Raw genomic sequence first — 18,687 nt, 5'->3', positions numbered from 1 at the left:
TCTTGAATTGCTTTTTGTGTTCATAAGTTCAACTGTGGAAGCTTTTACAGATGCTAGGAAAATTTTGCCAGGACGTGTTTAAATGAAATGATTTACAGAATATGATATAGTCTAGCGGTTAATAAAATCCACCAATTTCACAGGCTTTCACAAATAATAAGATGAAAACATCAGATAATTTTCAACTGTCAAATATTTCAATTCTTAACTTTCTGTTTTTGAGGCATATTCAGCAGAATGGCTAACAGAACTGTATTAGTCTTCTGGGACAGGAAGAATAAGGTTTCTGTAAAAATGTTAAATTAATTTTTATAGTGATGCAAACTCAGGGAAAGGTTGTTAAGGGATGGCCTTCTGCCACAGGGTGGAGTTTTGTTTTGGTATCCTTTTAGAGCTTGCAGGTGTTTGGCAGGAGCTGAAATCAGAGCCAGCTGTGATATTTCAACTCTGATATTTCCCTCCCAATACTTCTCAGAAGTGATGCATCAGGATGTCTTACACCTGATGGACTCAACTTGTGTGGTATGTCTGCAACTGTTCTGCTAAAAAATACCATTTCAGGACTTTCATTTTTATTTTCTGCTCACAGCATTGATATGATAAAATGTATCAAGGAGTGTAGTTTTAAACATTAGCTAAAAAATTATTAAAAATTGTCCATAATGCAGCCATCTTATTCTTTTTTAAAATTTTTTGCCAGCCATTCGGAAACAACAGTGGCATTGTATGCTGACTGTAAAAGACAGAACACCTAATAAAAAAAGTAAGAAGAATACTTTCATTCCCCTTATTTAATAGCCAGAGATCTTTATGCTTTCATGGCCTATCTATAGTATGATGCGTACCTGCTTTTGTTTTGTTTTATCTTTTGGAGGAATTTGAATTGTTTCTGTTAAAAAAAAGTTCTCTTTTAAGTTGATATTGTTTGGAAAACCTCAAACCACATTGTATTTCATACACATGTTCCCAAGGGTATGTTAAATAGGACCACACTCAGATCATCCAGTAAATTTTTAAAACTTTTAAAGAATTCTTTTAACGTACTCTATGATTTTGGCCTGATTAAAAGAACATATTTTAGAAAAAGAGAACTTGGAAAAAGTCTGAATATAAAACGCTGCAAGCTAATAGCCTATACAGTACCTTTATAGGACCTTCTATAAATACACTTTTCTCTCTCTCTTTCCCTCTCATTTTTTAAGGAAAGCAAGTTGTCCCTTTAAGGGGTCTTAACTGTGTGAATGTTTTCTTAACTACTGTATCAGTGACCCTAAGAGAGCAAATGCCTGTCTCTCAACCCTTTTAACCTGTCTCCCTCCCCCTCACATAGACACTGATTGACTTAGCAGTGAGAATGCCTGCAGTATTCATTTTAACAACACAAATGAATAAAAGATTATAATCAGTTGGGAAAAGGTAGACAACATTTCATTCTATTCATGGAAAAAATGTATCACCTGGCGATCCAGCTTAGTCAAAAACTTTGTTTTTTTGGCAGATCAGTTACAGTATGATTGAAGCCGTTAATGATGTTAACAAACCATCCCGGGGTCAGACAAGTTGTTCTGAGTTTACAAAAGAAATTATATGGGCATCTTTTGACCCCCATGATTCCACGGTGAGGGAAAGACACACACCTATAGTTGATTAAATTGTATACCACTTCAGTCCTCCCTTTTAGACTTGCGTCCCTTTCCCTTCAGTCTTGCTTCCATCCTCTCTTCAGTTTTACCCCATGCGCTTGGTCTTTGGCTGCTAAGGCCTTGTGGTGCACCGTAAAGTATTTTGAAGCATTGCTAACAGCTGTGCTGGCATAACGCTTTGATGGTTGTTGACATGCAGTACATTGTGAAGCCTCAGTCACCAGTGGTGTGAGCCCACATCTTATGACTGCTGCTTTATATTAAGAATGACAAAAAACTGAAGATGATTAGGAAATAGTGGGGATGAAAATTAATGAAACTGTTTCAAACTTAATGTTACTGAATATATATATTACATTTTATATTATTATATATATTTTAGTACTATTGCTAGTAAAAGACAGCCAGGGAAAGAACCTTCACAGTATGTAGATTCCAAAGGTATCCTGGTTAGAGGTAAAGGAAAGTGTATCCACATCCAAAGGCCACCGGTCTCCGTACTGCTTTTGGTTCTCTACAATGAGGCAAAGCTAGTGAAATTTAAAAATGTGTTAGCTGATTGTGGTAAATTCTTGAGTTTTAAATCCTACTGCCTTTGTCTACATTTAGTGTTAAATGGTGTTTTAAAAATCTGTTTATTAACGCAAGTTAGCTAACATCCTAAACACAGATTTTCCTAGGCTAGGCAGATCTTGAGACAAGATGAACAAAAAAGAATTCTTCCATCATTTCAGAGTGATCACAAAGTCCTTATACTGTATATAAGTGGGACAACTTTTACATATCTGATACTTTGGCTATGATTATGGTATGGTCTTGTTGGGAAACATCTTCTATTCCTGTTATAAATGAGATTTGGGAGTGTTGGGGATATTTGGATTACAGAACCTGAGTGATTGGTGGATTTTCTCTTCTACTCATTCCCAGTCCACTGTAGTGCTTTTTGTAATGCAGGAAGGGAATTGACAATATGGTCTATGAAGGGTAAAACTGTTGTTGAAGAGTGAGAATGTGTATAGTATATTGGTGGTTTATGCAGACACATGGCTGCTGCTGAAACACAAGGACAGTGACTGGATGCACAGGTGAAAACTGGCAACCCAGAATAAAGGGATAGGTGCAAATTCATAAACTTTTTCCTTGAACTGGCCCTAAACTTCTGAGTCCAAGTCACTTTTGAGATATTGGATCAGGAAGGGCAACGGAGGACCCATCTGCAGATATTTGGAGTACTCGCCACAAAAATATAAAGTACAATTAAAAATATAAACGAAATATCCAACACAACTGGAAGACTGAGTTTACTGCTCTCCGCATTGGTCCTTTCTCTTGTATTCATCTCTCAGAGAGATAATGGTGTAGAAAGTATATCTAACCCAGTGATGTGATGCTAATATTTCAACAAGGGATTCTAGCACACATTTCTTTCCATAACTATACGATAAACCCTGAGTTCCAGGGAAAAGGGGCTATTCACTTGTTTGAGCACAAGCATTTTCTCAGAACTATAAATCAGGGAGGGAGATGACGCCATTTACTAAACAAACCCATTAAGCTGCACTTCACTAGAAATGCTTACATTTTGTTCCAGGAAGTGATGAGAACAGAGCGAGAGTGTAATAATGAGTCCAGAGGAGTGCGTGGAAGGGACACAATTTTTCAGGAAGTTCTATGACGGAAGTTGGGAGTAAACATGCTCCTTAATCGGAAAACAATTTGAAAAAACCTGGCAATTGGTGCAATCTGGTCCATTTCAAAGGCAAGGGCATCACTATGCGTCCCATGATAGAGATGATTTAAAAGTATCCAGAGGGAAGGCAAACTTTGTCAGAAGCAGGGAAACTACCACAGTCTTCCCTTCAATTTGGTATGCAGTTTTCAGCAGAGGCGCTTTAGTGATACTTCCCCCCCACACACACACACACCTGTGACATTATTAATATAAACTGGGACTATATAGAACATGGGTTGCAACCAAGGTTCTGTAGTGGCACCAAATTCTATGTAAAGGGGGTCATATAAGGTGTCTAAGACCAGGTTATGGGTTACTGGTTATGATTATGCTGTCTGTATGTCTGTCTCATTTTGTAGTTGAAGTTATGAATATTGGCCTGTATGCTTCTGCTATTTTTCAAATTGTGCTGCAGTTCTGGGTAACACCCCAGCACAAGTTGGTGCAGCTCAGCTTAGCCTTGCTTGACGGCCCTTAAGGACCATTAACTACACAATTTGACCCATTGAGAGGGGGCGGATATGCTTTGTGACTCAACAGGGTGTGCCATAAATGGCCCATGTGACTGCAGACTTCCATTTTGCCTGTAACTTTCCACAGTAGAACAAAGGAGTATTCTTACAACTTGGAAAATCCTATTATAAGGGCGAAGGCCTATCTCCATTCTTGTTCTTCAATTTCCTGCTTCTTACCCTTGGAGGGACTTTGCTACAACTGAAGCTCTGCCACAAAGGACTTTTGATGACCCCATACCAGCGGGGGATATTCTCCAGAGACTTAATTGAAACCTGCAGTCATTCCATCACTGCTACAAGGCACTGAACTAAGAACTTTGCCATTACTATATGTAATTGATTCCATTTAACCAAATTCAGCTCTCACTCTATCTTTTTTCCTTTATGAATTAAAACCTTTAGATTTAGATTCTAAAGGTATTGGCAACAGCGATGATTTGTGGTAAGATCTGCATGTGTATATTGACCTGGTCTGAGGGCTGGTCCTTTGGGATGCCGAGAGAGACCATCTTTTTTTCTTTACTGGGGTATTGTTTCATAAACCATTCATCACAGGACGTGTGGAACTGGTGGTGATCCTGGAGACTGTAGTGTCTAAGGAAATTGCTCTTGTGTAAAGACTACCTGAGGTTAGCCAGTGGGGTGACACCAAAGTCATTTTTGTCTGGCTGGTTTGGTTTGCCTTAAAGGTGGAAAAACCCCAGCCTTGGGCTGTGACTGCCCTGTTTGAGCAATTGGTCCTGATTTGGCACTCTCAGTTGGGTCCCGCCAGAACCACATCGTCACAACACCCCACATCATCGCTTTAACCTCTAAAAAATCCTCTCTCTCATATTGTTATTGACTTTTTTTAATCTTGTGGCACATTGAACAAAAAGTGCAGGATCTCCTTTTCAGTATCATCCTGTGTATAACCCCCAACCAACTAACTCCTGAGTAAAATAAAGCCTTCTGCAACGTAAGTGTACAAAACCCAAGCTTAATCCCTGTGAAAATTATGAAGTGAGAAAGTTGGCCTGGTTATCCTCCATAGGCAAAGTCAGCATGGTGCTTCCTCATTTCAAGGAATAACAGTGCATTAATCTACCAAAACTTCCACTCTTATGCAGCAGTAGCTTTATAAATGCAGGCCCTTGATATACAATAAATGTGTTCCTTTATCGCACATTCATTTTCTGTTCTTTTATTCTTGTGCACAGTCTTGGTAAATATACTATACAGTCTATATACTGGAGCACAGCAGATATTACACACAGAACAGATTCATTTATTTCCGTAGTCAATCCTATTTTACAATTTTTAGTGATGCACTTTGATTCCTTGAACACTCTCATTCCTTTATCAGATATTTGATTCAGAGGATGTTCACTGTGCATACATTTGCACTCAAGTAGATGTATAGTCTTTATGGAACAGGTTTATTCTAGCATCAGGAATTCATTTAAATGAGATTCACTGAGTAGCAGAACAGGTGCAAAATATAGCCTGTTAACTTTGTTTGACAGAACTGGTTGAGCTGGCAAGAGAACAATCAACCCAACAAGCTCCAATGGGAAATTAGGTGCAGTGCCCAGCTTTCAGAAATTTATGGGTGTAAGAAGGTAAGAATATTTTAACCAAATGTATGGTATCTGTTATGAATAAAGAAACATTTAACTTTGTGAAATACTAAAAGCAAAAGACAAATTCCTCTTAGTTCTTGGGAATTCCAAGCCAAGAAATGGCTCAAAATATTTCTGCATCATATTTTCATTCAACTGTATTCAAAGCTTGAGAATTTTCATCAATATACTTTGTAGTTACACCTACTATAAAGACTAGGATGATTGCCTGTGAGAGTGAAAAATTATTTTCCCGCACTGCAGTACTTGTCTAGAAAAATGTTGTTCTCCTGTCCTCTGAAGAATCAGACATTGACCACTGATGACAGCAAGATACTGTACAAGACTTGATGTACCAATGGCCTAATACAATATGGAAAAGGCTATATTTCCAAATGTACACTCTGTTTTAGGGTCAGCAGTTAATGATCGTTTGTAATTATACCATGTTACTAGCCTCATACTCAACACAAATGACTTGAATCACATTTTTTCAGGTAGTTAAAAGCTGGTGTAGAGGAAAGCAATTGTTACTGAATATTTGTAAAACATGTTACTAATGTATCACAAAGGCTCTGTGAGAACTGACCTGAGGATCCGAGAATACTTGCTGCATACTGTTGATCGGACCATATGGAACACCACTACCTTCAAAGAGTTCAAGCCATTTGGTGGTCATTTTTTCTGAAAACCTAGGAACAAACAAGGAGCATGTGGTTTAAACTCTCTGTTTCAGATTCCAAAGAACGCAGAGCACCCCCACCTCCCTCACTGACTTCTTCCCAGGCAGGCAATAATATAACAGAAATGTGCTGCATGTGTTCTTTGGAAATGCAAAGACTAAGCCTTAGGGCAAAGATCATGGTTAGAATGACCTATAATTCTATCTGATTGTCTGATGCAATCCAGCAATGATGCAAACCAAATTATCAACATTTCCAAATATGGATCAATGGCTTTCCTTGAGTCCTTAATTACAGTAATGTGCTTCGCATTTTATTTATTTATTTAACAACAAAAGAATAGACATGATGTGGGTAAGAGTCTCATGTATGAAAGTGTCTTATTTTTGATCATAAAGATCACTGATTTAAAGCAGTACAATGTTTTTCCTCCATTACATTTGAAACATATGTCAGACTTAACAAAACACAATTGTTGGTCAGATAACCAACTACATATTTATCTGCTGTACGATTATATAATCAGTCCTCAGGACATCCGGTTGAGCATGTGTGTGCTCTGCTTACCCTGTGTAATCCAAAATTCCAAGTCTTTTTATACCACTTGTAAAGCTTAGCTCATTTCCTTGAAAGCATTCAATTTTCAGAGGGTCGGAAGTCCTTCTCTCTACTGTATTTCCCTCTTGAGATACTTGCATCCTATTTCCATAACTGCAATTCTATTTCTTGTCTGCAAGGCAGAGTTACCGGTATCCAGACAGTACAAATGGTCCTGAAGCAAAGGCAGTAACTACCAAGTATAAGATGATATTTTCTATTGGTTTCTGAATTTCTGAAGCAGAAATGAACTGACATGGATTCCACCTCCTAAATTTCCTGAAGATACATAACATGACTGGCTGCCAAGATACTGGCCAGGTTTAAAACCATTGAGGGGGAGGGAACTGGCATAATAGATTCAAACACATGAAGGAACTGGCATGTAGTATATTTCCTGCTAGGTTTTCCTGCATAACTGGCATTCTCTATTTCACCATTTCCAAGTTCCTGAAGTCTAATAATCAACAACATTAAAAACACTAAAATTTAGTTCAAGAATGTACTGTTCCCAAACGTCTCTGGATGTCTAATAAAAATGTTAAAACAAATATTAAACACAAAGGGTATAGCGACAAAACTATATCAGAGTCAAAAAGACGCTATGGATAACTTGTACACATTACTTTTATTTTCATGTATAGTCTGTAACTGGCTGCAAAGTATTTTGTGATACTTCGGAATGAAAATGCTAGGGAGATAAGCTACGCTGCAATGTTCTGTATCGCACATTAGAAATGTGCTATCCCAGCTTCACTTACATTTCTCTTTTCTGTACAGAAGGGATTTTACCCAATTTTCATGAAGTAAATTTAATTTATCCTACAGGGAGCGATAATTATCCAACATTAAGATGAAATTCACCCAGGTGCACAAGGCATTTGTATTTCAAAGCAGTGAGATAAAAGGCGTGCAAGATGTTCTTCAAGATGTTTTGTTCCTATGGGTACTTCATGCCAGGATCTGCATGTGTCCATTCTCATTTAATGGTAGATACTGTCAACAGTGTCCACAGTTGCACCCTACACATCATCTTCATGCCCTGGTACAAGAGTATATAGGGAGGGATGGACCCACCATCACTCCAGTTCCTTCTCAACTGTGAAGCCTTCTTGGGAAATCTAGGTTTCTTTCCGGGAAGTTCGGTGAACATGGTTTGATAAATACGCAGGACCACTGAGCTGTTTGAGACTTGCTGTATTTCCTTTTTGTCACAGGTGTGTAGACGCCAACGTACTGAGCAAGTCTTTGGGGGGAGTAGAGGGACCCACTGAGGAACCATTGAAGAGCTTCAGGCCCTCAAAGGGAAAGTCCTCCACAGTTGTTTTGTATTTCCCAGAGAAGGCTGGAGGATTGCAGCCAAGATACTTGATGCATGGACTATGGTGGTGGCCACAGAGGGCAAAGCTGTGAAAGCGATGCTAAGTGAGGCCTGAAGGGAAGCCTTGACAATCGTCTGGCCTTCTGTGATGAGATCCTGGAACTGTTCCCTCTGGTCCTGTGGCAGATGTTCAACAAAATGAGAAAATGTGAAATAATTTGTTAAGTCATATTTTCCCATTGAGGCCTAATAGCTGGCCACCATGAATTGCAGAGCAGCCAAAAAGTACTTTTTGCTGTCAAGAAAGTCTATGCATTTAAGTTGCTTGTGAGAAGGGGCTGACCAAGACCAATACTGTCTAGTTCTTGCATTAATTGCACCAATGACCAAAGGGTTAGAGGTAGGATAGGAGAAAGGATACTTTGAACCCTAGAAAGAATATACTATTTTTTTTTATCAGTCTGCTTATAAGTGAGTGGTATGGTCACTGGTGTTTGCCACACCAAAGGGGCTGGTGCTAACAGACATTGAAGCGTAAGGCAATCTTCTCCAGGGGGAAAGTATGTAAGATGTTCAACAAATAATGTTAATCTCCTCCAACAGGATCTGTAAGGATTTGAGGCTTGAAACATCTTGAAATCATCCCATAGGATGACGGGGTGTGTGAGCAGGCATAACAGCCTCATCCGGTGAGGAACAGGATTTGTACAATGGTGGTGTCTCCTCTGCACCTAGCTCCTGCTGTTTTGGAGGTTCTTCCTGTGGAAGGTGTCCCGCTGGCAGTGGCTGTTGCTCTTGATTGGACCTCTTGCATGAGAACATACTGTATAACTGTTCTCACAGAGGTCCCATGGGTTCCAAAAAGTCCACTGGACTGAATTATAAGGAACAGCGCAGGACCCTGGGGAGCCCTTGCCAGAGTTGATGGGCCAGTCATCCGCTGGTGGTCTCCTCCTCAAGACACATCTCAAGGGAGGAAGACTAGAAGAGAAAGATGGTGGAAACCTGTACGGACACATCTGAGACAGAGGAAGTATCCTCACCTGTGTCCAGTGGAGGAGCAAGAGGCATCAGTACCAGGGGTCACGTCACTACTGGAAGCCAGGCAGAGACCAATAACTGCACAGTTTCCAGTGGTCAAGTCTTTGTAGAAGGATGCAGTAGGACCAGAGGGTAAGCCAGCTTCAGAGGGTAAGTTGGTACTGGTGGGAAATCCCTCTTGGTACCCCTGAAGAGGGGATTCATGCTCTTCCAGATTTGGAAGTCCTCCTGAGACAGGAACCTGAATGGGAGTGGGGAATCTGGATAGTGTTGCGAAGTATTAGGGATGGTAACAAAGGACAGTCCATATGCTCTTTACTATGATCTGAGAAGGATAATACTGAAAACAATTACTTTAAGACCTTGGACTTGGAGGACTCCTTGTGTTTAAAAGGCTCCAGTTCTGGTAATGATGCCAGTGCTGCATGAGGTTGCTTGCCAGGAGGCATCTCAGTGTGTTGCATGTTGGGAACTTTTCTGGTGGTACTGTGAACTCAGTTCCAGAGGAGTTAGAAGCCTCAGTGATATCCATACCAGGATGTGAGTACTCCTTGTTTTTGATCAGAAGAGTGACTTTCTTCTCTTGTCTCTGTTTCTGGAGAAAGTGGTCTCTTCTTTTAGATGGTCTCAAAGAATATGAGGACCCACAGGATCTTTGCTTAATGGAGCTGGGGCTCATGAAATCGCCAGCGCATTCTGAACAGTGGAGGCTTGAGAATGAGGGGCCCAGACTCACAGGTCTCAGAGAACGCTCCATCAGAAGCAGTTTCAGTCTGTCCCCTATCAGCTTTCAGGATCTGCTTTTGAATTCACTTGCACTTGGAGAGGACATGGGTCTCTCCAAGAAAGCCAAGGCTGTTGGAATGCCTGTTGCTGAAGGGGAAGGATCTGTGGCAGGTCATGAATTCCAGGGTCTTGGACATAAACTAACAGGAAAAGCTGGAGATGGAGAGGGCTGAATGAAATGTAGGCCCAAACAAACAAAAAGGGATGAGGGGAGCACAAAGTTGTGCTAAATTCAATAGAAAAATAACATTAAAATGAAACTATAGCAAAGAAATCAAAACCAAGAAAATAAGAAAGAAAAGTCAGCAAAGCTGTGTAGCTAGCTAGCTAGCAGACACAATGACTGACTGTCTCAAGCTGCAGGCAGCTGAGAAGGAACTGGAGCAGCAGCAACTTTACCCCTCCCTACATAGCCTCATACCAGAGCATGAGGATGTGTAGACAGCAGACCCACAGATACGACTGACAAAATCTCCGATCAAGAGAGCACAAGTGCGTGCACATCCTCATATAGAGCAACTACGGGGACAATAACTTGAAGAAGAATGATAGTACATAGGCCTTCTGCAGAGGACGAAATTTTACCAGTAGTGAACACATTTAACAAAATCATAATGGTAGAAACGGAGAAGTAGTGGCGGGCTGGATCACAGAAACCCCCTTGGGGCTGCCAACCGATGAGCCAAGACTAATTCTGCCCCTGCTTTCCCTGCCAGCTTGGGACTCCAGCACCCTGTCTTGTTGAGCCAGACATTCCCATCTGCTCCAACACAGACCCAGGGTCTGAACCATATGCCCCAAAGCTGCAGACTTAACTGAAAGCTTCAATGCTCTGCATGGTTTGAGTCAGACCTGCTAGCCAACTGCAAATCCAGACCCATGTCTGAACCACATCCCCTAACAGCTGTAAGTTTAATTGAAAGCAGGTTAAGTAGTGTTCCTGTCTATAACACTCAGAAGCCCAACTCCCAGTGGGGTCCAAATACCAAATAAATCCATTTTACCCTGTATACAGCTTATACAGGGTAAACTCATAAATTGTTCGCCCTCTATAACACTGATAGAGAGATATGTACAGCTGTTTGCCCCTCCACCCCCAGGTCAGGTTTATGTGAATACCTACTCTGGTTAATTAATAAGATAAAAAGTGATTTATTTTAAATACAGAAGTAGGATGTTAAGTGGTTTAAGTAGTAACAGCACAGAAGAACAAAGTGACCTTACCATGTAAAATAAAATAAGAAACACGCAGGTTCTAAGTCTAATACAGTAATAAAATTGTTACCAAGCAAAATAAAATAAAAAACACAAGTCTAAGCCTAGTACAGTAATAAAACTGAATACAGATAAAATCTCACCCTCAGAGATGTTTCAATAAGTTTCTTTCACAGATTGAATGCCTTCCTAGTCTGGGCACAATCCATTTCTCTGGTACCGCCCTTGTTCCAGCTCAGGTGGTACCTAGGGGATTTCTCATGATGGCCCTCTATTGTTCTGTTCCACCCACTTATATATCTTTTGCATAAGTCAGGAATCCCTCGTCCCTCTCTGAGTTCCCACCCATCCTTCTCAATGGAAAAGCACCAGGTTAAAGATGGATTCCTGTTCAGGTGACAAGATCACATGTTGCTATAAGACTTCATTACCCACTTGCCGGCACACAAGTATGCAGGAAGACTTACAAGTAAAACAGAGCCATCTACAGTCAATTGTCCTGGTTGATGGGAGCCATCAAGATTCCAAACCACCATTAATGCCCACACTTTGCATAATTACAATAGACCCTCAGAGTTATATTTCATATTTCTAGTTTCAGATACAAGAGTGATACATTTATACAAATAGGATGACCACACTCAGTAGAGTACAAGCTTTGTAATGATACCTTACAAGAGACCTTTTGCATGAAGCATATTTTAGTTACGTTATATTCACACTCATCAGCATCCTTTCATAAAATCATACAGAGCGCAACATCACAACTACTAGTACTAATAATCATAATAAACAACAACAAAACTAATTTGTGGCCATGGGATAGAAATATGAAACCCATATCACACGGTTAGCTGAAACAACTTATTTTCAAGCACAACGTTTGATACAACTTTTTTATTCTTTTTAATCGATTTTAATTATATAATTTGATTAATATAAAAGTAATTTCCTGGTAAAGACTTGCTTAGGAACAAAGGTGCAGGCATAATGAATCTGACTCTTAATCCATCCAGTTCAGTATCCCCTCTGACAATATCCAGAACCAAATGCTTTAGAGAAAGAAACCCCATAATAGAGAGATGTGGAGAATCTGTTCCCCCCACCCCCTTGAAGTTCACATACTAATTCCTAACAGAAATTGATTTAAGCTCTGATGTACGGGAAGAAGAAGAAGAAGAATTGGGAAGGCAAACGCTGCATTTGGAAGACTCAAAAACATCTGGCAACTCAAAAACATCTCCCTCAAGACAAAACTGCAATTGTTCTCGCCATCACAACATATAGCAGTGAGACATGGCAATTTACCAAGAAAGAAATTCAAAAGCTGGATGCATTTCATCACAAATGTCTGTGAAGAATATTGGGAATAGCATATACAGATAGGAAGACGAATGAAGAAGTCAGAAAAATTACTGGACAAGGTACCCTCTTACACATAATCTAGAAAAGGAGACATCAGTGACCGGGACATGTGCTGAGAATGGAAAAAGAACGCTTACCAAATACCACCCTTGAATGCAAGCCAGAAAATGCAAGAAGAGAGGAAGATCGTGAATAACACGGAAACGAACAGTTCTGAACGACATCAAGCACCTCAACATGAAATGGGAAGATTTGGAGAGAAGGGCAGTTGACAGGCAAGGATGACAAACGTAGGTAGCCCAATGTGCACCAAAGCACAAGATGGACTGGTCTAAGGTATGGGTTTTATCTCCCTTCCAATATTATTTTTTGTATTAACTATTCTAATCCTTCATATATTTTTTATCCACATAAATGTCCAATCTCTCTTTGATTCTTACTACTTTCTTGGCCTCAGAGACATCCTGTGGCACTGAGTTCTGCAGTCTAATTACACATTGTATGAAAAAGTATTTCTGTCCATTTTTAATTTGCCACCTTTCAATTTTATTGACTGTCCCATGAATTCAGAGAGAGCAGAAGTTATAGATCTATCTTTCCCTGACCCTTCATTATTTTGTTTCCTTTCATCATGTCTTCTCTTATTTGTCTCCTTTCTAAAGTAAACAATCCCAGCATCTTCAACCTCACTTCAGACAAAAGTTTATCCGTGTCCCTAGTAATTCTTATCCCTCTTCTCTGAACTGCTCTAATTCTGTAATATCCTTCTTGAGATTGGGAAACCAGTACTGCACACAGTAATTAAGGTGAGGTCACACCATTGATGTATGTAATTATAATCTTTACCATATTATTTTTGACCCTATTCCTTTTGCATCTTAACATATAGATAGCTTTTCTGACCACAGTTGCACATTAACAAAGGTATTCACTGAACTTTCCACAACGATGCAGGTGCCTGTCCTGAATTGATACCATTAATTTAGAGCTGTGTAAAGTGTATGAGTAGCTCAAATTTTTCCCTCTAATGGCATTACTTTGCCTTTATCAACACTGTTTTGATTAGCCATCGTGCTGCCCATTCACCTAGTTCAAGTGTCTCTGAAGTTCCTCACAGTCCTCTCTGGTCTTGAGTAACCTAAATAATGTGAGTCACCTGCAAATGTTGCTCCTTCCCTTTCCAGATCATTCACAAATGTATTAAACAAGACAGAGTATGGAAGCTTGGCACACCCTGCTGCTAACCTTTTGCCAAAATGAAAACTGATAATTTAATACTACTCTTTGCTCTCTGTCATCTAGCCAGTTTCCAATCCATGACAATACACTCTGTCTTCTTCTGCCTACTTAGAATTTTTAGCAGCCTCTTGTCAAAGGCCTTTTGAAAGTCTAAGTAAATTATGTCAACCAGTTCTACTGGACCCACTACTTTTTTGACACATTCAAAGAATTATAACAGATTAGTGAGAATTATGGTTTCTTTACAGAAACTGCGCTGATAAGACTCTATTGTGTTGTTGTCTTCAAGGTGTTTCATTATTCTATTTTTAATTACTGTTTCAATCAGTTTACTTTGTATAAAAGTAAGAATACTGGTCTGCAATCCCACAGATCACACCTCGAGCCTTCTTTAAATATACACGACATTTGCTACCCTTCAATCCTCTAGTACAATAGCTCTTTTTAATGAGTGTCCATATATTTGCTAGTACTTCAGCCACTTCCCACTTGAGCACCTTCAGAACTCATGGCCTAATGCCTAATTACACTGTAAATTAACAATTTTCCAGTGCTACTACTTCTGACACCTTATTCTCCGCTAGTGCCTCATCTTTATTATCAGGAAAAAGATCCATGGTGCCTATCTTCCTAATATCCTTTGTGGTGAAGATTGATGCAAAGAAATTTAGCTTCTCAGAAATGTCCCTATCTTCTTTAATTACTCCCTTTAGCCTTTGGTGATCCTGTGGACCCAGTGATTATTTCACTGGCTTCCAGATTCTCATGTACTTCATGAATTTCTTACTATTCTTGCTAACAAAATGAATATAGATGTGCCCCATAGTAAAACATGGATGGTTATTGAATGAAAAGAATACTCTGAAATTGGAGACCTTTCAACAAGAGTGTCAATTACTTAAGGCTACATAAACATTATTCTCCCATGGCAAGTCTGATTAATTTTCAAGACAAGTACATTTATCATCATTGGAGTTAACACAAGTGATCTTGGATATTCTGTGAAGTAAATGCCTGTCAATTTCAAAACATACCATCCCGGACTGCAGCAATGACAGGAGTCCTTTAGAAGTTTTAGTATTTTTCTGCGCCTTTTCTTATCCAGCAACAGAGGAGCCCTTACTGACATTGTGTGGAAAACAAAAAAGGCAGTCTTTTAAAAACATATACCTTAAAAAAAGAAAATCTCATTTTGATCACGGTCTTGATCTTTTTATTTATTTATTTTGTGGGGGCTGGAGAGAAGTCTTAAAAGCATTAAACTCAGTCAATCAGAGATGTGCCATCTCCACATTCCATCATCCCTAAAGGAAACATCCATCATTTTCTCCTGCAATTGAAGCTCTTGACCTAAATCTGATGTGGGATATCTTCCTTTATCTGTGCTGAAAAGCAGTAAAAGCATATTTTTATTAAACACACAGAGGCAAAACTGTTTAAAATAATGGTCTGTATTCAGCCTACTGAAGCAAGAACATACAAGCTACTTTGTCCTCAGACTCATTCTGTTGACTTTTGGCATTCCAGTACATACTGGAAAGAAATGTTCTATCAATATCTACCTAGATACAACGTGAATTATAAAAAGAATGAGAGCACTAAACCTATATTTCCAGACTCTGGTAGGTTTTAGATTAGGCTGTTAATTTTTGTGTGGTAACTTGGTTTCTGGTTTTACCATCAGTGATTGCCTACTGTCTAGTAAGTGCAATTTTGTATAAAAGAATTTAAACTGATAAATGATATAGGCTCCTCCAAACCAAAGGACCAAAGCAGTTGAGATGGTTGATGTTGAAAGTGCTGAATAGTATACAATACAATCTTGAGATAACAGAAAACTAATGCTTTCTCCATCAGGAGCCCAGAACGGTGAAATTCTCTCCCCACAAAGGTATTTCTGTGGTAATCTTCAGGATTATGTGCAAGATTTTTTTTTCCGTTGCACTATTTAAAAAAATATTTTTTCTTTTTGTTGTACGGTTTTGTATTGTATGTTGGGGTCCCCAACTTTGTATAAACTTCAATTTATTAATATTTGCCAAATTATAGTTTTCATTTTCTGTTGTTTTTTTGCTTTTGGTTTTATTATTACGGCACCAAAACTCTTTGAAAATGGGCACCAAAAAATTAAACTATTATTATTTAATCTCTCTGGTTTCTAAGAGGAAAAAACGGCACTCATGAAACACAAATTACTCGAAAGTAGATCATTGTTTTATCAGTAATTAAAAGAGCCAGTGACACAGTGGACTATAACATTGTACTGAGTAGTGCTGCAGTTCTGAAATGCGATTGTGAAGGTGACCCCATTCTTTGCACATGGTACTCTGTGTAGATGTCAAGGGTTGCCCACACAGCTCGGACCACAGGAATGGTGTCTTATTGTGTATTTAGAGAGAAGGTTTTTTCAGAATGCTTGTTCTGCCTTCAGATATGTGCACACTTCAACTGAAATCAATAGGAATTGGCGCCTATTAGTAAGAGTGTGAATGGGGATCAGAGCACTATCTGGCCATTAGGAATGATCAGCAAAGGTATTGTTGATCCATTATTGTCAATTATCTCCCTGTATTTGGACACTTCTGAAAGAAGTGGAACTTTTTTTGTTTTATTTTATATATTAGGGTTGTCAAGCGATTAAAAAAATTAATCACGATTAATCATACTGTTAAACAATAATAGAATAACATTTATTTAAATATTTGTGGTTTTCTACATTTTAAAATGTATTGATTTCAATTACAACACAGCATACAAAATGTACAGTGCTCACTTTATATTTATTTTTATTACAAGTATTTGCACAGTAAAAAAAAAAAAGAAATAGTATTTTTCAATTCGCCTAATACAAGTACTGTAATGCCATCTCTTTATCTTGAAAGTTGAACTTACAAATTTAGAATTATGTAAAAAAAAAAAACTGGTTTCAAAAATAAAAATGTAAAATTATAGAGCCTGCTACTCCACTCAGTCCTACTTCTTGTTCAGCCAATTGCTCAGACAAACAAGTTTGTTTACATTTGCTGCCTGCTTCTTGTTTACAATATCACCTGCAAGTAAGAACAGGTGTTCTCATGGAAGTGTTGTAGCTGGCGTTGCAAGATATTTACGTGCCAGATGTGCTAAATATTCATATGTCCCTTCATGCTTCAACCATCATTCCAGAGGACATGCTTCCATGCTGATGGCGAGTTCTGCTCACTAACGATCCAAAGAAGTGCGGCCCGATGCATGATCATTTTGATCATCTGAGTCAGATGCCATCAGCAGAAGGTTGATTTTCCTTTTTGGTGGTTTGGGTTCTGCAGTTTCAGCATCAGAGTGTTTCTCTTTCAAGACTTCTGAAAGCATGCTCCACACCTTGTCCCTCTCAGATTTTGGAAGGCATTTCAAAGTCCTAAACCTTGGGTCAAGTGCTGTAGCTATCTTTAGAAATCTCACATTGGTACCTTCTTTGCGTTTTGTCAAATCTGCAGTGAGAGTGTTCTTAAAATTAACAACATGTCCTAGGTCATCATCCGAGACTGCTATAATATAAAATATATGGCAGAATGTGGGTAAAACAGAGTAGGAGGCATACAATTCTCCCTCAAGTTCAGTTACAAATTATCTCATGCATTATTATTTTTAACAAGCGTGCTCAGCATGGAAGCATGACCTCTGGAATGGTGGCCAAAGCAAGAAGGGGCATATGAATGTTTAGCATATCTGGCACATAAATCCCTTGCAATGCTGGTTACAAAAGTGCCATGCAAATGCCTGTTCTCACTTTCAAGTGACATTGTAAATAAGAAGCTGGCGGCATATCTCCTATAAATGTAAACAAACTTGTTTGTCTTAGCAATTGGCTGAACAAGAAGTAGAACTGAGTGGACATGTAGGCCTTAAAATTTTACATTGTTTTGTTTTTTAATGCAGTTATGTAACAAAAAAAATCTACATTTTTAAGTTGCATTTTCATGATAAATTGATTGCACGATAGTACTTGTATGAGGTGAACTGGGAAATACTATTACTTTTGTTTATCATTTTTACAGTGCAAATATCTGTAATAAGAACAATAATATAAAGTAAGCACTGTACACTTCGCATTCTGTGATATAATTGAAATCAACATATTTGAAGATGTGTAGAACATCGAAAAAATTTTAATAAATTTTGATTGGTATTCTATTGTTTAATGGTGCGATCAAAACTGCGATTAATCGTGATTTTTTTAGTTAATCGTGTGAGTTAACTGTGATTAATCAACAGCCCTATTATATATATTTTCTTTTTACAAGAGACACCATCATGTAACATATTAGTTTGTGGTAAGGAGTCTGGGATGCAGGCTTTTCTGAATCCCAGGGCCTAACAACTAAAGGCTCAAGAAAGAAAGAAAGAAAGAAAAAAAGACCTCTTACTGCAGAACTTGCAGGTCTTTACTTCACCAGAACAGGATCCAGACTGCACTCTCTGTGGTAAGTGTTTTATATTTTGGAGAAAGCTCCCAGCCCTCTCTGCATTTAATCACACACCAATTACAAAGCTTCTACAGCCAGGATATTAAAGAAGTACATTGTAACCTGCAGGGTTTTAAATTAAAGATATTTTAGATTAAAAAAAAATATCAAAATATCCTAGTAATCTTTATGGTTTAATGGTCTAAATATGGGGGGGGGGATAATTCCTCAGTGCAAATAACCCAACTCGCACTGCAAAATTCCTTTGATATTTGATCGCTGTAAGTTAAAAGCTAAAGCCTGATCCAGCAGCTTTCATGCACATGTGTACTCTCATTGAACTCCTGCATTTATGTAACCATAATTATACATTTACAAATTCAATAAATACGCTGGAGTAAGAAAACCATTGCTGCTTGCAACACTGCATCCCTAGTTTATAGCCTGCGCAAAAATATTCACAGGTTAGCTGTGCAGTCAATTCCTAAAACTAAAGGTAGCTCA

The 18,687-nt window shown here is 38.7% G+C and overlaps 1 protein-coding gene across 3 annotated transcripts in view; it reads right to left on the bottom strand.

Annotated features, from left to right (window-relative positions):
- Positions 1-18,687, bottom strand: part of SUGCT (succinyl-CoA:glutarate-CoA transferase) — a 489,378-nt gene that overhangs the window by 241,650 nt on the left and 229,041 nt on the right. For all 3 annotated transcript variants that reach the window (XM_032793445.2, XM_032793446.2, XM_032793447.2), the window contains one exon: positions 6,081-6,183. In XM_032793445.2, coding sequence (XP_032649336.1) covers positions 6,081-6,183 — 103 coding nt within the window. The remainder of the gene's footprint in view (positions 1-6,080; positions 6,184-18,687) is intronic.

The sequence above is a fragment of the Chelonoidis abingdonii genome, chromosome 2 (genome assembly GCF_003597395.2).
Source record: "Chelonoidis abingdonii isolate Lonesome George chromosome 2, CheloAbing_2.0, whole genome shotgun sequence".
In the NCBI taxonomy this organism is placed as follows: Eukaryota; Metazoa; Chordata; order Testudines; family Testudinidae; genus Chelonoidis; species Chelonoidis abingdonii.
This window is presented reverse-complemented; position numbering and strand designations above follow the sequence as displayed.